At 42.9% G+C, this 21301-nt stretch overlaps 2 protein-coding genes across 2 annotated transcripts; one reads left to right on the forward strand and one right to left on the reverse strand.

Annotated features, from left to right (window-relative positions):
• Positions 1–1709: 1709 nt before the first annotated feature.
• On the forward strand, positions 1710–8858 carry LOC143209900 (lysosomal alpha-glucosidase). The gene is made up of 17 exons (XM_076426198.1): positions 1710–2157; positions 2228–2698; positions 2777–3252; positions 3518–3692; positions 3772–3862; positions 3954–4122; positions 4201–4270; positions 4344–4448; positions 4807–5061; positions 5294–5496; positions 5570–5677; positions 5763–5940; positions 6110–6258; positions 6781–6865; positions 6948–7218; positions 8265–8464; positions 8718–8858. The coding sequence occupies exons 2-17, from the start codon at positions 2255–2257 to the stop codon at positions 8826–8828; spliced, it is 3090 nt and encodes a 1029-aa protein (XP_076282313.1). The 5' UTR covers positions 1710–2157; positions 2228–2254; the 3' UTR covers positions 8829–8858.
• Positions 8859–9046: 188 nt separating this feature from the next.
• LOC143209902 (uncharacterized) lies at positions 9047–21297 on the reverse strand. Its single transcript, XM_076426201.1, has 2 exons — positions 19913–21297; positions 9047–17264 (listed from the first exon to the last, which is right to left on the reverse strand). The coding sequence occupies exon 2, from the start codon at positions 15261–15263 to the stop codon at positions 12897–12899; it is 2367 nt and encodes a 788-aa protein (XP_076282316.1). The 5' UTR covers positions 15264–17264; positions 19913–21297; the 3' UTR covers positions 9047–12896.
• Between the last annotated feature and the right edge of the window lie 4 nt (positions 21298–21301).

Below are 21301 nucleotides of genomic sequence, written 5' to 3' on the forward strand. Positions count from 1 at the left end.
ATTAATTTGTAATTAGACATAGCGTAGAGTAGAATATGTATAAATGAAAGATCTACAAAACGTATTTTTTAAATTTTCAATTTAGGTCCACATAAGAAAGTTGTAAGAAACAACTTTTAGTACTTTCTTTGCAATTCCGACCAGTGAATAAATTGTTCAAAAATTTTATTTCACGTCATGTAGTAATTATTTGAACTTTTTTTTTCATTTCTTGTTGATATTTGCCAAAGCTTATTCCGAGGGTTTCATAGGAATGGACCGCAATTTCGGAAGACGCGCACAATTCCGGGGAAGACCCCAAGGAAACGATTACGAACACCTTTTTTCGGGTGTATCAGTTGGACCATTAGTGCCAATGTACACTTTTGGGCACAATCTCGACATGTCGACGTTTCCATTACTTGTCGACCTGACATACCGAAACCTCCTGACTGTGGATGGGCGTCTAAGGCAAAAGATGCCCTATTGTGCCTTCCTACACTACTGCACAACGCTGCTTAACGCTACCATGATTGACGTAAAGCAGAACAAGGAAAACGTTCGGTGTCACTTGAGATACTCTGTTCCTGAGTCTATAGGAGATTTTTTTCTCTTATCGCCGACACAGCTACTGCAGACGGCGATCACATACGGGTACACATTCCTGAGATAGCTATTCCGGCGAAGGGTGATAACAATGGCACCTTTGGACCTGTGACCGCTGATACTCACAATGTTTATGAGTGTTATGTTTGTCCGGTCACTACGCGCCGACGATTGGAGGCTACGCTTGCCAGGAATTAGAACTGGACTCCACTTCCCGATCATTTAATTCCGGAGGGGCTGCAAGCTACGCCCAACTTTTTAGGGTTTGGGCCAATCGAAGATTTGTACCCTGAAGGCTATAACGCAATTACAGGCTTAAACTTTCCACCTGATGATGATGCCTCATTAGAGGGTAGGTTACAACTATCGTATCAGTTGATGGCGCAAGTTAACTGTACACTCAGAGAGATGGAGAACAAGTACAAAATGTGTAGTGCAATGTCCGAGAAGCAGGTAGTCCCTGGATTTGTGGGATACCTTGAAGTTACCCAACCCGTACCAAGTACAAAAGATCTGAGCTCCGTGGATGCTATGGTTCTAACGAGTAGCAATTGCGAACATTCAGTTGCCAATATGACGGATATACATGGGTTGAAGCGGAACAGGACGATTGCTGCTCCTGGTTTCTGCATGGTACGAGCAATGCTCAAGCACCCGATGGGTGGATGGATACGCGCAATCTTAATTTTGAATGTGCTGGTGTCTTCTCTCTCGATCGTTATCGAGATGATCCTGGCTTGCGGTCTCCACGCTTTATTTCAATACCGGGTGGAAGCCGCTACTATAAAATTGACCAATGGATCGTTCGAAACTTTAGGAAGAACGTGTATATAGGACGTCATAGTTCCATGGAAAACCACGAAGACGCTATTGTGTATTAATTCCGTGGAAAACCACGAAGACGCTATTGCGTATTAATTCCGTGGAAAACCACGAAGACGCTATTGCGTATTAATTCCGTTGAAAACAATGATGATTGCATATTTGTACAAGTCCTTATAGGGGACATTGCATATATATATATATAATAATATACATATACATAATAATGAGATATATATATATATATATCATAATAAGTTGTGAACCACTGGAATCGCGAAAATATGAAATGTAAAACCAGTAAGCCCTAGTTTAGACACGGCGGAAACCGCGCGATTTTTGATTTTGATTGTTCGACCGCGCGGTTGCGTCTGAACGAATACATAAACGCTAATGTACGTATGTAAATAAGGTCCGCGGTTCAAATCGCGCGGTCGAAAACGCGCGGATTCCGCCGTGTCTGAACGGGGTCTAAAACGTTGACAGTCCTGACAGTATGCATTTCACTAAACAAAGCACAAATATACGTGCAGTTATTTAGATTAGCATGCTAAAAATAAAATCAGAGTAAAGATAGGGGTGTGGAGCTGATAATTACTTTGCATTCTTCGTGGTGGTCACGAGACGCAATGCTATACGGGATTAACGGGATATAAATACTCTTAGTCTAACAAAGAATCGTAAGTTGACTTTGTGGAAATAAGCTTAAAGGTTATAAGATGAGCGAGCGTGTTACTGTGATTGAAAAACGTAAGTATTTCCTATTTTGCAAACAGAACGAATGAATTGATCATTTAAAAACTAGATTATTTCTTTACAGTTTAAAAAAAAAGTATAATTCATCAAGATGATTATCAAAGGTGTGAATCACTCGGACGTTAAGGGAAATGCCGAAAAACCAAATTCTTCGGAAAACGATCATTTCGCAGAGTTCTCAATGACAAATGTCTTAATTGATAGTACTGCCGAACAAAAGAAACAATATTTAATTAACAATACAAAGTTGTACTCGTATCTGAGATACGTATTACCATTCGATCTTCTAAAATTGGCGTTAACTGTGATTTTGTTCTGCGCTTTGTTGTTACTCATTACGCAGACTAAATATGTTCTTATCGAGAAGTACAGCATAGACATAAGCTCTGTCGATGGTAATGAAAACACCGTAGAAGCAGGATTTGGGTCGATCGATGTTTCTAACACTGTATTCGGCGATCGAGTATATATACAAGAATACCAGTATGATATAACGTTTATGGAGAAAGTATTTAAAGCATCTAAAACTATACAAGTACGTTGGGAATGGGGCAAATCATAAACTTTTTAAATTAGCTAATATCGAATACAATCATTTTTGCTTGTTTTATAGCAATGTCAAAATATTCCAGAAGATTTGCGTTTCAATTGTCATCCTGAAGAAGGTGCTTCAGAATTATCGTGTTCGAATAGAGGTTGTTGCTGGAAACCACCGGAGAGCTCTACGTCAACTATTAATCGTGATCCTGTGAACATTCCGTACTGTTACTATCCAAGAGATTGGCATTTATACAAATATAAAAATGTGACTCGACGTGGGAACGATGTCTCTGGATTTCTGCAGTTAATAGGAAATTCCTATTACAAGAAAGATCTAGCTCTCCTTAAAGTGGAAGCGAGTAGCATAGACGACTCAATTTTACGTTTGAAAATAAGCGATGCGTTAAGAAAACGTTACGAACCGCCATGGCCTATTAGACCTGATGTCAAGCCGTTTTCAAAACAAGATAGTAATGCACAATATAAATTAGATATCGATGATGCGAAGCCTGGATTCAGAGTACATAGAGCCTTGGACAATAATGTGCTGTAAGTATATGCATTGTAGACCGATTACAGTAATAAATAGACTGCGGATCTTTACGCATTTATGAAGAAATTGGTAATAAAATCGTAATGTTGTTTTTAATGTAACAAAGTGATTGAGGGATGAAATGAATTTTTATTTTATTCCTGCTTCCCGTAACCAATGCAGAACATTTTTATTCTGCATAAAGATCCACAGACTAGTAATAAACGAGCAGGGAACGACAATGGTTCATTAAATATTAATGTTTATTCTTTTCACATTCAGATTCGACTCGATCGGCATCGGAGGTTTCATATTTGCAGATCAATTCTTACAAATGAGCACCCTTTTGCCCACGCATAACATTTATGGTATCGGCGAGCACAGATCGAGTTTAAAATTGAATACAAAGTGGCAGATTTTTTCATTATTCAATAAGGACCAGCCACCAATGGAAAATGTATGTTTACGCAAATTAACATATATCATTTCACTTTCTGTTTTTTTTTTATGTAAAGGGCACACATTTCTGAATTCAGGCAAATTTATACGGATCTCATCCTTTTTATTTGATCGTTGAAAATTCCGGGAGGGCTCACGGAGTTTTGCTGCTGAATAGTAACGCCATGGGTATCAGGCTTTTGAAAAACATTCCTGTTTATATATTTCGACGGTGAGATTACGTTTATCGGTTTCGTATAATGTAGTTTATTGTTTTCAGATGTAATATTACAGCCAACGCCAGCCATCACATTTCGAACAATCGGTGGTATTTTCGACATGTACTTCTTTTTGGGACCGACTCCAGCGGATGTAATAAAACAATATTCTGAAATAGTTGGAAAACCATTTATGCCTCCGTATTGGTCGTTAGGGTTTCATTTATGCAGGTATGCCTACAATTAGTAATGAATAATTACGATAACTAGTAAATTGAACCTTGTTAAATGCATTCTATGGTAACGCAGGTATGGCTACCAGAGTTTAGAAGGAACAAAAAAAGTTTGGAAGCGGACCATGGAAGCAGGAATTCCATTTGTAATGTTCACATTTATACATTGAACGTGATGAGACAGTTTCAATCATTTTAACCGGATTGCATTTTCTTCAGGATACTCAATGGAACGATTTGGATTACATGGAGAAGAACAATGATTTCACATACAACTTGGAAAAATTCAAGGATTTACCGCAATTCCTAGAGGAACTTCACTCGGTACGATTCTAACGCAATTGTGACGTTAATACTGTTTTATGTTCGACGCTAGATCAGACAGCATTTAAACAATGTTTCGTTATGACAATATAAAATGAAAATTAACAGTAAAAAAAAGAACAGAGATTTTTCGTTCTATTTTCAAAGCAACAATGATTAAAGCCCGCCAATAGCGACGCGTACGAAAGCATGAATGATAATGGGCGAAAGAAGTAAATGTGGAGTGTTTAGTGAAATTATATGAAATGGATTTTTTCATACGTTACAACTTTTTTCCTTTATTATTATGTTCTCTATATTTATATAATTGAACGAAAACCTGCATATAGTTTATAATTTTCCACATAATATATTGTAGAAAGGAATGCATTATATCCCACTAATCGATGCCGGTATATCCGCCTCGGAAACCAATGGAACTTATTTACCGTACGACGAAGGCATAAAGGAAGACATATTCGTGAAAGATGAGAAAGGTGAACCGTTTATTGGAAAAGTTTGGAATTACGGTTCTACGGTATGGCCCGACTATACTCATCCGAAAACACCAGACTATTTATTGCGGATGATGAGCAACATGCACAACAACTTTGCATACGACGGAGCATGGATTGTACGTATAGATACCCAAACGTAGCTCATATTAGACGCATAAAAACCTTCCTTTCGTCTACAAGACGCAAATTCTTCCTTTAAAAAAGGTTCAAAACGGAACCGAAACGTTAGGAAAGAATAAAAGTTTTTTGCAAAATTGCTAGATTTACTAAGTGATCGAAACGGTAGCAATAATCTAATCTCTTGTGATACTTGCACATAATATTTGATTCGTTTTTCACGTTTACCAGGATATGAACGAACCATCAAATTTCTACGACGGGCATAAAAATGGATGCACGGTTAATAATTTGGATAATCCAGTCTACCTACCAAACGTGATGGGCGGTAAGCTCGCAACAAAAACTCTGTGCATGAATGCAAAGCAGTATTTGGGATCACACTACGACCTTCACAATACGTATGGTACGAGTCACGCAATAGCTACGAATTAGTAAGTATCAAGGGGCTACATATTGACAATAACGTAAACTCGAATAGTATGATTAATGGAGATATAAATGCAGCGCTCTGACCAAACTCCGCAAGAAAAGACCGTTTATAATCTCTCGGTCGACTTGGGTAGGACACGGACATTACGCCGGTCACTGGACGGGTGATGTTTTTTCTTCATGGTAAATGAGCGGAACTCGCGTGTAGAATACGAAACCTAATGTCGAATGGTTGAACGTTTTAGTAATAATATTTCTAATTCATCAGGCACGACTTGCGAATGAGTATTCCAGCGATTTTGTCAATAAATTTCTATCAAATACCGATGGTTGGTGCGGACATTTGTGGTTTCAACTGGAACACCACTGCCCCGCTGTGCAATCGTTGGATGCAGCTCGGCGCTTTTTATCCTTTCTCTCGTAATCACAATTCCGACGACACTATAGTTAGTAAACTTTCCAGATTGGAAACCAATATGTTACTTAAATATCTCCTTCGTTATTCATCACATGAAAATTGTTTACGGTACAATTTGAATGGCTTCGACGAAGGAATATAATTTATAAGAATATAGAATATAACACACACGCACACGAAGAAATATTTGCCAACAGGAGCAAGATCCAGTCGCTATGGGTGATTTGGTGGTGAAATCGTCAAAGCGCGCCCTCGAAATACGATACCGGCTTTTACCTTATTTGTACACTTTGTTTTTCCGAGCACACAAATTTGGGGAAACCGTGGCACGTCCTTTATTTTTCGAGTAAGTATATAATCGTCGCATGGTGCAGTATATTCCCCGATTTAGCTGGCTTTTCACATTCGAAGGCAGTTACTTTCTAACTTTTTGTAATTGTTTAATTACTTTGATAAAACATGAAGATAGATTTCCATATAGCTAAGGGTCTGTATCTGGACTTCCGGAAGCATTTGCAATATTTAATAGATGTTTTCCAACTAATATAGAGAATTAAATACACGCGGTTCAGCGAATAATTTTTCTTATTATTGTGCAATTAAGATCTTTCTCTATTATACGAATTTCAAAATAAATTGCCAACGCCAAGAAACGAGTAAAATGTAAAAGAAAGTACTCGCATGCTAGTAGACATTCGCTGCTTGTTCATTTTTATTAGGTGGGAAGTTATTTTTATATCTATTCTGGAACGAGTTTGTCAAGCTTATGAACTAAATTAATCCGAATACTTTGCTGTGCTTAGTTCAGATAATATACCATTTCTAAAACCGTCATCAGAAGAACTTCCCTACAAATGGTTTCTTTCAGGTTCCCAGATGACCCAGTCACCTTTGATATCGACACTCAGTTCCTATGGGGAGCTTCTCTAATGATTGCTCCAGTTTTAGACGAGGTACGTTCTGATAAGCAATAAATAAAAAGTAGCGTCGACTAGATAAAAATCTGGTAATGATCGCATGTTTATTTATTGTCAGAACGAGGTGAAAGTGTCAGCCTACCTTCCACGGGGAGTATGGTACGATTATTATACAAAAAAAGTTAGATCCAGTGGTACTGAATGGTGTATGCTGGATGCACCGCTCGACACTATACCATTGATGATTCGCGGGGGATCAGTTTTACCTACGCAAAAGCCAGCTGCTACTACAACCGCTAGCAGGAAAAACAATTTCGATTTGTTGGTTGCAATGGATCGAGACAAAACTGCAAAAGGAGAATTGTACTGGGATGACGGCGACAGTTTAGGTATTTATCACTGCACAGTGATTTCAATTGACTGTCTTAATGTTTATATTTTCCACGTAATAAACGCGATATACGTAGCCTCGGTAATACAGAATATTAGTCGATGTAACTTTACAATATATTTATTTGATTTATTCCCGATCTTGTATAATTGAACCAGATGCACTATTTTCTACGATATACAGTGACTCCCCCACTAATATTCGGACACTCTTAAAAAGACTATAACTTTTTTAATATTGGAATATACGATTTGAAATTTTTTGAGAAGTTAGAACAATTGGTTTGCTACACAACGTGGCAAAAATTTTTGAAAAATACTGCGAGTTATCGGAATTGCAGAGAAAATACTGAAAGTTGTATTTCCAAATTTTTTGATGTGGGCTTATATGGAAAATTTAGAAAACATGATTCGTAGATCTGTATCAATTAAACATATTCTGAAAATTTGTAATGAGTTACAAACGTTTAAAGATGGTAAAAATTACAGTTTTTCGCGATTTTGGCCTCCAACTGCAGTAATTCTAAGTATTCTTACATCTTTCAATGCCTGTCGTTTTTTCACGCATCAACCGATTTCTATGAAACTTTCACAGTGCATATAATTGACACAGATGTACGAAACGTATCTTTTAAAATTGCAATATAGTCCCGCATAAAAAAGTTGTAAAATGCAACTTTAGTATTTTCTCTACAAATTCCGACCAAATGCAATTTTTGAAAAAATTTCTTTTCACATCCTGTGGAAAACTAATTGATCTAGCTTCCCAAAAAAGTTCAAATCGCACAGTCCAATGTTAACGAAGCTATCGTTTTTTTGAGAGCGTACGAATATTAATGGGAGTCACTGTAAACAAATATCTGTAGTATTCTTTTATCTGAAAAATCTTGTAAAGGATTAGTCCTATTAAAGCAATGTTTGAACAAAAGTTCATTGATGTAAGGGAACACACCATGGGGTAAAAATTATTTTTAAAGACAAATTAATTTTGTTTTACGTACCTCAGTGCCTGTGTTAACAAAACGTGCTTCCACGATTTTTCCAGATACGTTCGAAAAGGGACAGTTCGTGTGGTTGTCGTTCCACGTAGACGACGACATCCTTTCTTCTCGTAGGCTGGACCATAATACCTTCAATGAATCGATGATCCTCGGACGAATACAGATATGGGGTGTTATGTCGGACGTCACGAATGTTTTATTGAATGATCGCCAGATCAAGTATCAATACAACCGCTCCGAAAACGTGAGTGATTCTCTTCATACTATTTTTCGTTTTCTTCCGTGCTCAACAGACAGCGGATCTTTATGGAAAATAAAACCGGAGTAGCGTAGAAATTGATTTTCTTCAATATGTTCGATAGGTTGAAAATGATATAAAAATATTTTCAATGTTTCAAATTACAGTTACTCGTGTTTCTCATAAATGCATCAAATCCGCTGTTCAGCGATCTATTTTTCTCCGACTTATAATCGAAAATCGTTCTGGTATTTTTCAGAGCTTGACCGTAGACAACTTGCAGACCGATCTGACGAAAGAATTTGAACTGCAATGGACGTACGATCAATCGGCGACGATCGACGATACTCGGCGTTACATTCGTTCTTGACGCGAGCAATAACCATCGTTTCCAGATACTTTTAATAATCGTATTCCGCGGTATGTAAAACTGTTATTTGTTCTTTTCTACGAGTATAGTATGTATATTAAAAGATGTGTTTTTTAACTCGCAAGTGTGTATGTTCGCGAAGCCCCATCGATACTCTCTCTCTCTCTCTCTCTATTTTTGTACTCGTTCAAATATACGTACAATATAAACACATATGATATAAAGAAAAAACATTTTTATTTCGAATCACCGTTCTATCGTACAGTACGGTATAGTACAACGCAGGACAGTAATATTTATGGCACTAATGGGAAACAATAAATAGAACTTTGAATCTTTCAGATAATGCGTTCAACGGAAATATACGAGGAAAAATGCACAACGGTTGTTCGCATTTTCTACGCGAGCAACGGTAAAAAGACAACAAAACGCGCTTCCTCGCGCACGCGTCATTGACAACTTTTTGTTGATCAACAACGTTACTTCTTTTTATTTTCTTTGGCACCGTAACTTAAAAGTAACATCAGAGCGAGACCTTGCCGTCGAAACATCGAAATCTGTTCTTCCTTTCCTCCTCTCTCTCTTTCTCACACACACATATTCTCACATTCTCTCTCTCTCTCTCTCTGCTCTTTCGAATGCGACCACGCATGCCTCCCCTTTGACCTCGATTTATATTCTATATTCAATGTGTCTCGCGACCCTTGTTTGCATTTCTACGAGAAACGGAAAAGTAGATTTCGATCTTCCGAATAAATTTTAGGGCGACGCGGCGTCGTTCCCCGACAACGGTCGTCCATCTTCCACGACAGTGTTCGCCTGATTGAATCTACCGTCAAATTATCGTTAAACTCGTTCGATTGCCAACGGGAACTGCGCACTCTTTGGATGCTGGCGAATCTCTCGATCGTGTTTCGCCTACTCGAACTGAACCGAGTGCCTTTGTGTTGAAAGCATTCGTTCGACAATGTTATTCGTATAGAACGTCTGCTTTTATCACAGAATAGCACCTTTCTGTCCAAACCAAAAATATCCACTCGTTACAATACCAATACAATTAGAAAACGCATCAACGCATACTCGTCGTTTTTTTCTTTTCATTCGGAAACACATCGCACAGTTATCTTATAACGTATATATTCATAATATGTGTATAAGCATACATGTATATGTATATATATATATATATCTTCTTTTCAATGACTAATATATATCAATCTTGTAACCCTCTTCATTATTGTCTGCTCACATTTACTTACATCGCTATCTAAACGACGTCGAGCTTCTTTCGAGCAACGCGTGGCGAACGGTTCAAACGACAAGTGTGAACGAGCAACGATATCAATTACTGGAGGTTCAGCCTCTTTGGCATTGAAGTCACCGTGTGCCCGTGGTCGACACGGTGCGCCATTTTTTTTTTCACTTCTTTCACCACGCTTTACGGCGCCGTTTCAATTTGGAAATTTTGATTCCTTGCCCTAGAATATCGTGTCAGACTCGTGGCGGAGATTCTGAACAGAGTGTTAAACCTTTGCACTCGAATGGCGAGTCTAAGGCGCCACTAAAAATTGCCATACCATTATTCAAAACAGTTTTAACACTTTACTTACCGGAAGCCTATTAATAGACTTTCCAATAATTCTGCTGTACCAAAAGAAACCATAGAAATTTTTTTTTACATTGCAATCTTAAATGAAACTACATCTTCAGACTCAATTACAATTACTGTAATCGTGTCAAGTAATTGCAATTACTCCTTTCACAATTACTGAAATTGTATTTCTGCAATTTCAAATTACAGTAATCGGTAATTAATCGTAATTGAAATTACATTTTGCCTAACTCTGATGTACAGCTATTGCAGAACATATAGAGCAGGCCTGGGCGCGGTTGGCTCGGGGAACACATGTTGCAGCTTCTCCTCTTCGTTTGGTCGGCAAGTTAGTCCCCTCCACGGTCACTCCGACTCTTCCCTTAGCCTTAGCCTTAGCCTTGGCACGAGCACCCCCACGAAATTAAAGGAATTGGTAAATGCCGCTAGTTCCACAGCTTCGGGCAAGGGTCTTATGTGCGTGTACATGTTTACATAGTAGTGGTGAGTAACCTGCCGGTGCAGCATCGTGGGGGTGCTCGTGCTAGAACTAAGGCTATGGCTAAGGCTAAGGCTAAGGGAAGAGTCGGAGTGGCCGTGGTGGGGACTTACTTGTCGACCAAGCGAAGAGGAGAAGCAGCAACATGTGTTCCCCGAGCCAACCGCGCCCAGGCCTGATATAGAGCATCCTTTTTTTAGGAATGTACGATCTACGAAAAAAGTTCTAATCACTGAAACCGTGAAATAAATCACAGGGCACCCGGGGCTAAATAAAAAGAGTCGTTTACGACCGTGTCGCGTTGCATCGAAGAAACCGACTAACTATCGGTGATAATGATACGCGTACAAATTTTAATACACGCGTCGTGTATATCTGCGAATACAAATATATAGGACAATCACGTTTGCCGAAAGAATATACAGGATGTGCGAAAGAATGTTATACTTCCTTGAAAAGAGGTGATTGCTCAGCTGATTTCAAGTCACTTTTTCCATCGAGAGAATCTTCTTCGATTAACGAACAAACACGGACCAATCAGAGCGCGGCTACTTCGACCTGTGTCCTGATTGGTCCGCGTTTTTCGTTAATAACTCTGCAACCGCGGAAAAGCTACTTCAAATCACCTCTGAAATCACTTCTTTCAAGGAAGCACATTTTTTCGAACACCCTGTATATATTGGTTTGGAAAGAAAGTTCGTAGCGTTTTCAAATCAGGAATCGAAGATAAAATTAACCCTTTGCACTCGAATGGCGAGTCTGAGGCGCCACTAAAAATTGCCATTTCAATATTCAAAACAGTGTTGACATTATTAAGTTTGTCTGTATTCTATAAATTGTAAAAAGCTCAACTTTTATATGTAAGAAAACAGGTTTAATTTGATGTGCACAATGTAAAAAAGATTACACAGAACAAAAATTATCTGAGTTGAAACAAATATCTCGATTTTGGAATTCAAATTGCTTCGAGTGCAAAAGCTCAACGTATTTATTCATATGTTCATTCAATAACTCGAGAAGTTGCCTCGATAATGGCAAAAAGTAGGGTTACCCTCGGTTGGTCGACAACTTATTTCGCCGACACTGTTTTCACCGACAGAAACTTTCGTCGACACTATTTTTTCATCTACACGGTCAAATCGTCGACAAATATCTTCATCGACACGGTTTGACCGGCACTAACACGGTCAAATCGTCGATGAAAGCTGTGTGGGCGAAATGAGTCGTCGACCAACCGAGGGTAACTCCAAAAAGTAATAGAACATAATGGAAACTATGTTATTGAACAAATCCATGAATAAACATCCGAATTTCAGCTTTCAATTTTAATTCACAAACGCTACGAACCTTCGTTCCAACCCGATTGTATTTCCGTGTGTCCGTGTATGTATATACTACCGCGATAGACGAACCGTCATAGAATATAAGATAGCCTCTTCGATTTTGATAAAGGATAGTTCGTGAACCTAGGTGAATGTACGCTAAAACGTGCAGTTACAGCGACGTTCCGAGGACATCGTAAAAGTGCGTGCACACTCTCATGCATTCTACATACGTAATATGATTAACAAATATGGCAAGAAATGTCCGACAGCTTTCCGTATATTAAAACGTAGCTCTTGATCTCCGCGACGCCTACCACTCGATCTCGCCTATAACTTGGTAATAGAACAACGATAGAATCGCGCATGGCACTATGAAGAAAAAAGTACGCTGGTCGCGTCGCTAACGAAATTCGATCGGTTAAAAAGATCCACGCGCACCGAATCGAACAAAGAAGATAAATTATATTCGCGTTTGCACTTTGGACTAGCATGCTGCAGGGTAAACGTAAAACGAATCGACAGCCTCGAGAGTTCGGGGTACGCCCGAGGAAGAAGAAGAAGAAGAAGAAGCAGGGACGACTCAAACGAAAGGAAACGAATGGAAATCGTGATCAGTCCGGCTCGACGACAATCGCCGCCGAACCGATTCTCGTTTAGGTGGCGGTGAGTGTTTCCAGGATGTCTTCGGGGGACTTGTTCAGCTTGCAAAAATTTTCCCAGTGTTCCTTGGGCACTGTCCATTTCAGGAATATTTCCAGGTTCTTCGTGAGGGTCTCGAGTTCGGTGAGACCGTCGCGTGGCACCGGGTTCTTGCCAGCGGACAGCAAAGAGTCCCGGAGCACTTCGTCGATCAGTCGTTTGCCGAATCCGAGTTCGTCCAGCCTCTCCTGTTTGCTGATCCTCTTGAGCAGGACCGCCAGCAGCAGTCTCATCCTCTCGACGGACATCGTCCTATACTTGGAAGGTGTCGCTGGCGTGGGCGGTGGCGGCGGCAGTGGAGGTTTCTCGACAATCTCGTGGAAAAACGTGTCCGGATTGTCCGAATTGTTCGTGGTTGCGTTGCTCGAGACCAGCTCGGGATGGCAAGTCTTCTCGTGGAACTCGAGATCGTTCTTGATCCGGAAGAAGCTCTTGCAGCGTTTGCAAGCGTACGGCTCGGTCCGTCCGTGGATGCACTTCATGTGCTTTTTCCAATGGGGCAGCTGAGTGAAGCCGGCGTTGCATTCGGCGCACTTGAACGGTCTCTCGCCGGTGTGCCTTCTGGTGTGGAGCTTGAGCGCCGTCGAGTGCGCGAACGCCTGCCAGCAGACCAAACACCTGAACGGCCTCTGGCCGGAGTGCGTGCGCTGGTGCACGGTCAGCTGTGATTTTTGCGCGAATCTCTGGCCGCAAGTGGCGCATCCGTGGGGCCGGTCGCGCGCGTGCGTCCTCATGTGCTGCGGCAGGTGACCCTTGAACGTTTTGTTGCAGATCACGCAGAGGAACGACTTGACGTCCCTGTGCAAGCACTCCAGGTGTTTCTTGAGTGCGTCCCGGCGCACGAACGCTCTGCCGCAGATCTCGCACTTGTGATCCTTCTGGCCGTTGTGCCGTTTCACGTGGAGCGCCAGATTCGCGGCGCAGGTGAACGTGCCGGAGCACAGGCCGCAACGGTACGGCTTCACCTGGCTGTGGCTGCGTCGATGCTGCACCAGCTGGCCGCCTCTCGCGAAACTCTTGTCGCACTCCGAGCATTTGTACGGCTTGAACCCCGTGTGCGTTCTCACGTGAAGCTTCAGCCTCTCCTTCAACGGGAACTCCTTGCCGCACTCGTCGCATTTGAAGATCGGCCCCGTTCCGTGCACTATCTTGTAATGGTTCCTTAAACCCCCGCTGCCTTTGAACCGCGCCTCGCACACCACGCAACAGTATTTCTTCTCCTCGTTCCCGGCGACCGTGCCGCTTTCTCTCCTCTTCTCCTTGCCCGCATCGTTCGTCGACGACGCTCCGTCACCGTCCACGCCTTTCCCCCCTATAACATCTCGATCCACGCTGTTATCATCGTCGTCGTCGTCGTCGTCGTCGTCGTCGTCGTCGTCGTCATCGTCGTTGTACTCGTTCTTGCCCGGCGACGATCTACCGATACCGATCTTATCGGCCAATATCAACGAGCTCTCGCAAATCCCTTGTACTTTGTCCGGGCTCGATCGCAGCACGTTGTTGTTCTCGCTCTCGAGAAAGTAATTCGCCGCAATGATAGCCTCGATGTTGAAACCCGAGGCTTTCCCGTCCGGATCGCAGCCGTGATCGAAGCCGCGATCGAACAACGAGCCATCGGTGCCCGGCGAGTAGATACGGTTCGCCGGTTTGCCGCGGATCGGATCGAGCGCCACGTTCAAATCCAATGCATCCCGTCGAAACGCGTAGATCTCGTCGCCCAAATCCTTGCTCTCGTCGAACGTTGGATACCCGTCCTCCTCCTGCCCGTACACCGAAAATACAAACGATTTCTCGTTCCTGTCATGGTTCCCTTCCGCCGTTCGACGTCTCGCCGATACATCGTCCTCTCCACCCTCGAAACCCCCGACGGCCGTGCCCTTCTTCGACGAATTCGCGAGAACCGAATCGTTCTTTCTCACGGCGTCCTTGTGCTTTTTCCGAGCCGCGACCACCGAATCTTTACCTTTGCCGTCGATCGCCGATTTCCCCACCCGACCGGACCTCTTCTCGCTCTCCTGTTTCCGTCGGTGATCTGTCCTCTCGCAAGGCAAGAACTCGTTAAAGCTCCGAAGCACTTTCAAAGCATCCGTCGCCACGTCCCCGTCCCCGTTCAGACGAACGTCGCCGCTCGTTTCCGCGTCAGCCTCGCCACCGGCAGCCTCGCCGCCATCGCCGCCGATCGCTCGGTTCGCGAAGAATCCGTTCTGCCTGATCCGCGATTGTTTCACCGGCAACAGTTCCGTCAATTGAACCTCTTCCTGCACCGGTCCAGGCCCAGTTGCTCGGATCGACGCGTTCTCCTGCATATCGACGATCGCCATTCGCCCTATCGCCCGGCCATTATCCCCGCGAAATATCCATGGAATCGTTCAACACGACGCGCATCGACCGACGGAAACCCGCGAGCGACCAACAGGAGACCCGGTCGTCGGCAAAAGCGCGTTACAGCCGCGCGTCCGTAACTCGACCACGGTCGCTTATCAGCACGCTTATCTCTTCAACAGAAAAGCCGCCGCACGCTCGCTCTTTTTCTCGCTTCCGTTTACTGTAACGCTGTTGTTCGCTCCTTCTCTGTCGCTCTCGATTCGACACGTACGGAACCCGCGGCTTTACGATATCGATTTCTTATTTACCGCTCTCCGGGCAGATTTATCGCGACTTCAGCGATTCGGTGTCGCGCCTTTCTTCCTCGCGAGACGCTAAGAAAATCGGTGGACACGGTTTTCTGATCTCGGCTTTTGATAGACTTCGATGGAGGTCCGTCTACGCCTTACACGGCGACAATAGCGACGCGAGTTTATCGAGAACCATTTGTGTTCCCTTCGAACGTGGCGCTCCGATTACCAGATGGTTCGTGCACGCGTTTGAATCACCGGGAAATGGAAGATGGAAGGTACCGGAAGTCGAGCATCGGCGTAAGTGTCGGCTGCGAACGCGTCTCGGTAGGTTAGGACGTGACGTCGGTTTCCCAGGGTCGGCTCTGCTCGTCCTCGTCGGAGGGAGACGATCGCGGATTCGAGGGTGGCGGTCGCCGCGAAATCGGTTGTCGGACTCCGGTTCAGCTCGGCTCGATTATCGTCGGATCGAAACGAAACGAAACGAAAGCTAATGGAACGGAAACTGAACGGAACGAAGTTTCTCGACGCTCGGAGCTCGGCGCTCGTCGCCGCGACGATCGACCGACTGCGAGAGCTTCTTCCTCGCGACGGTATGTCGCTTCCTCGACGGCGATTGCGCGCCTTTTTCCACGCAAGCGCAATTCGCGGTCGATATCGGTCTGATTTTCTACCCTTCTCGCCCACCCCTCTCTCGCCGTACCGTCTCTCGCCACCCCCGCGCGTGTCCTCTTCGTACACCCCTTCCGTTCTATCAAAGGCTCGTCCCGGTCTCTCGTCTTTCTCTTCCGATGGCCTCTCGCTGGCCACGTACTCCTGTCCCGTCCACCGTCATTGTTTCTCCTTTTCTCCCTTCGTCGGTACTAACAACTACTCGCCATCCCGCGGCCCGATATCTCCGAGGATCGAGCCCCTCTCGCCCGGTATACCCGTATCCGCCACGACCGTTCTACTCTCGCACGAGATGCCCGACGTTTCCAAGCGTCGCGCGACAATTCGATTGAAAACGCCGACGCGGACCGGCAGCACGCATCGATGTTACCAGCCGCAGCAGCGACTCGAACAGGCGCGCGGCGTTTCGCTCGGCGACAAGCTGTTCTCCTCGTGAGCTTCGAGCTTCGATTCGTAATTTCGGTTCCTAAGTTATTTGACGAATATTTCGAACATTCCAGATTATTGTAATTAACCAAAAGTTGGTAAAGTTCTTCTCACTGATCTCGCTCGCGGCTCGAACAATAGATTCTTCTTTGGCAACGCATTCGCTTTGGTAATTTCGATGCGGTGGAAACGCGATCTCAGTGGTTTACGCGCAGCGGAGGAAGTTTCCTCGGGAACGCGATTTCCTCGTCTCAGGATGCAACGCGACGCAAGCAGATTCGTCACACGATTTGCTCGCTTATCGCGCTTTTACGTTTCCACTTTCGAGACGAGCTTCGATCGTACAATCTCCTCTTATCTCGAGCGCGTCATGATTTCCGCTTTAGAAAGAGTCTCTTTCTTTCCTGACTAGATTGCGCCCGAGAACGCGAACGAAACCGAGGACGTGGACGCTTTCTGGTCGTTCGCGGTCTCATAGTCCCCTCGCGGATATCATGCGCGACATCAACGAGCACGGGTTCTCGCCTGTATTAGTAAGCTGTGTTAGTAGCCTTTCCCCCTCTGCGAATCGCCCTCTCGATTAGTGAAAAGCCAAGAACCCGCCACCATCTGAAAGAAACGAGAAACACCGATGGCATTTCTTTCAAGATCTCTTATCGTAGCTCCTACGACAATGTGCGCCACTCGCTCGCGATCGTTTTCTGTTGAGTCGGACGTCGCACAGTGAGGTATTTGCCCGATTTCAGCGGTCAAAATTCAATTTTAAAGATTTGTCGTAAATTGTACAATTTTTGTGGCTTCAGTTAGTTGAATATCTGAGGAACAATCTCCTCAATCAATCTTAAGCTCTGAAATTTGTCGGAAGTTTGAATTTCTGTTAACCCGCTTTCATTTCTCAACGAACTCACCTATTATGTAGTAATTTTTACCTTATTTACATACACATACAGATTTTTGTTTTATAGACGTTTTTTCAGCTAATAAGTATAGGTATAGGGTATACTTTTAAGAGAAATTCACTTTTGTACTGTATACATTTTTGTAGTTACTAATATTTAAAGATAACCAACGATTCACTCACCTTTTTTATGATTCTAAGAATTTGGTAATGAAATTGTTATACTTCCGTTTATACTCAAAATTTGATACTCTATCGATCTATGGTATAAAAAAAGGACACTCTGTTTAAAAAAATCAAGGTGACCTTGAAATCTCCTCTATGGCTCCACCCACGCAGAAAATGGGACACAGTACAAAAAGTAGAAATCTTAAGCTTTAAAATGGTTGTTTTTTCATCAAATTTGGATAAATTTTAGCAAAGTTACAGCAGTGTCAGTATTGAGCGAATTTTGAACTAGCTGTGGCCGCTGAAATCGGGCAAATACCCCACTGTGCGTCGCGCCTCGCGAATAGCGAACGTCGTCGAGACGTTTTCATTGAAAGAAGTAACGGAAATGTGACGAACCGAACGCCATGCTCGTCGTTTCATCGATCAATTAACCCCTCGTTCGGCCGCGCTCACCGCGAAACAAACCCCCGGGAATTGTATCGGTACGAGGCAATAATTTTCTCGAGGCCGCAACCCAACCCGCTCCCGGCTCTCAGCTCCGTGCTAGTCGGCGCAGACATCGATCGTTTGCGAGCATTTTCGCAGCGCACAGTGGGCCGCATTTCGTTTTTTTCACCGTCTCCCTGTTTTTCGCAAATATGTTCGACGTTACGTGAACGATAAAGCGCTGATAAAGTTTCCCCAAACCAAATTGAGTTTGTGTGTGCCTTTTTTTCTCTTCGCTTTTTTTGTATGTGTGCTCAGTGTTCACCAATTACGCCGAGATGGACGAACCAATCGGAACGAAACCTTTTGCATCTTGTAGAGTATGTCCCCGGAATTTTGCCGGTGGTCCCGTGAATTTTGCATTTTTTTATTCCTTGCGATTTTATTTGCGAAAAATGAATTATTTCATGTATTTTGATCGATTACTCAGAGGTGGATGGACCAATCAGGACGAAATTTTCATTGCAAATAACCAATAAGACCGAAAAAAATCCTACGGTGTTCTACCAATTCTGCTCGTTCCAATAAAAATTGTGAAATAAAAAAATTTTATAAATAAGAGTTAAACCGACTTCGTGAAAACGCAAAAAATGCACTAAAAAGTATGAAATAATTTCCATTTAATTTATGCGAATACACACGAACTTAAATACAATACAATCTTTTCGGAGTAATTTCGGAAAATTACGAAAATCCTTAAATTCTTCTCCATGCTTTCACATATTAATGTATCTTCTCTTCTCACATACTGATTTCCAAGTCCATCATATTCCAATGAAATCATAATCAGCACATCTGTCATTCGGAAAATTTTCAATTTTGCGCCGCCTCCGAAAAGATTGTATTGTATTTAAGTTCGTGTGTATTCACATAAATTGAATGGAAATTATTTCATACTCTATAGTGCATTTTTACGAAGTCGGTTTAATTTTTTTTTATAAAATTTTTCGATCAGACCATTCGATATACGACTGCCATAGAAAACCCTCTGTGACAAGTTTCAAGTCGGTACCTCTATCACAAGGGTAGTTATAGGGTGAGCTCGGTTTAATGAATTATCCTCTATTTCTTTTGATCTGCTCGACAAAAAATTACGAAAAAATTCATGAGCATTCTACTTGACAGCACACATGGCAGTGAATTATTTCAGAATTTTTGGTTGCGAAATCGATTTTATAAAAAATCGGGAGCATAATTGCCGATTTTATATTTAAGAAAGTGGAATTAAATAAGATCTTATTTCGCAGTGGTAGTAGCCTTTGCAGGTCTGGAATAAGTGAAAATCGTACCAAATTCTATCGATTTTTACGTTCCAGCATTTTGTGCAAATTTCCAGAAGTCACAATTGCATAAAGATCCGCAGTCTAAATAGTGATCAATTATGTGCGTAACTGTACACCGCCAGACTCTCTATGACGCTTGTAATCGGGTTTTATCGCGGCGAGACGCGGCGAGACGCGACGAGACACGACGAGACACGACGAGACGAGACGAGTCTAGTCGAGACGAAAGGAGAAACGACACATGACATGTGCGCATTGAACTTCCCAGTCTCGAAAGAGATGGCTCGTGAGTATCGCGAGATTTCATCGGTCGAGTAAGTGCAAATTTCCCGCCAGTCCGAGATTCCTTGTTCAGCTCGGGCACCGAACAAGGACGTGTTTTCTGTGGAGTTGCGCACATCGACGATATCTCTACTCACCAGAAACGAAATGGCTCGGAATTTCAGCTATCACGACGAGGAAGAAGCTTGTTCGCGAAGCGTCCACTCAACCCTATCCCCGTATCGCCATCTTCGAACCATGTTTCACTCTGCCGATGAAACCGCTGACTCGACTAGACGGCCGAGTCGCAATCCAAACAAATCATTGTGTCATCCGATTCCGCCAGATGGCGTCAAACGCGAACCGAAAAACGAATATTTTCCAAAGTTTTCAGACGAACTTACTCCCTATATTTGAAAGTATATTTCGTTCGTAAGTTTGTCCTTCCATTTGTTTCAAATTTTCCATCGTAATGAATACTGCGCTTGTCGCAATTTACGGCAAATACTCTTCTACATCTGAGAAATTCTTATCGATACCCTCAGTCGGTAATGTAGATCCCTTTGCGAACCGATCTCGGCCACGCCCTAACAGTTGCTTCGCCCTGGCAGTCGACGGTACCGTATCTATCAATTATGTATTTACGGTGGATACGCGTTCAAGAAAAGAGTTAATGAATTAACGCGTGCGCATACTACGTTGGCTGTATACTACCGGAAAATGCGTGTCCTTCCGGTTACAGATCAGCCTAAATTAACTGTACGGAATTTTCACTGTTGGCCGAGAAGATTGAGACGAGATTCGAAGGATTTCTTTCTTGTTATTTGCCAGATATTCCAGAGATTTCAATGCCATAAAATCTATCACGTTTACTTACCGACGCTTGATGTGTCGCTACTATTATTCCGAATTGCCGTTAAATCGTTTGCTGATTGGATACGCCGAGTCAGTGATTTCGATGCTGTTTGATAATGCAACTCGCGGTGGTAGAATTTCCAAGAACCGTCGCGACGCGGTAACGCTCGCACATGAATTAATTTTGTATATCGAAGATTTAATTCTAACCTTTTCGAACGACTATTCCGCTTTTGTTAATCGTTAATTGCAACGTAAGCAGTCTGAACAATTTAACACATTGTACCGACCGGTGATTATCGCATAATTTTGAAAAATCTATGGTAAAAACATGGCTGAACACTTTTTAATGGAACCTTCAATAACGTCATCTACTGTAAAAGTTTCTTTTGGTTTCTTTTGGCACAGCACAATTATTGAAAATCCTATTCACAGGCTTCCGGTAGGAAAAGTGTTAACATATCTTTAACTCGTGTTTCCGTTAGCTGAGTGTAGAAATATCGTTAATTACGAGCGAGAAGAACACGTAAACGCAGGACCGTAGTAAGCGCGAGCAAAGATTTCGAACTGCGAGGCAAGACGACGCCATATTGCCGCGCGAGCCGAGAAGCGGCGGAAACGTCCGAAGTCGGAATCGAGGAGCCGACGAGGTCAAGCTTGGAACCGAGTGTCAGTGTGGAGTGTGGACGGTA

The sequence above is a fragment of the Lasioglossum baleicum genome, chromosome 6 (assembly GCF_051020765.1).
Source record: "Lasioglossum baleicum chromosome 6, iyLasBale1, whole genome shotgun sequence".
NCBI lineage: Eukaryota > Metazoa > Arthropoda > Insecta > Hymenoptera > Halictidae > Lasioglossum > Lasioglossum baleicum.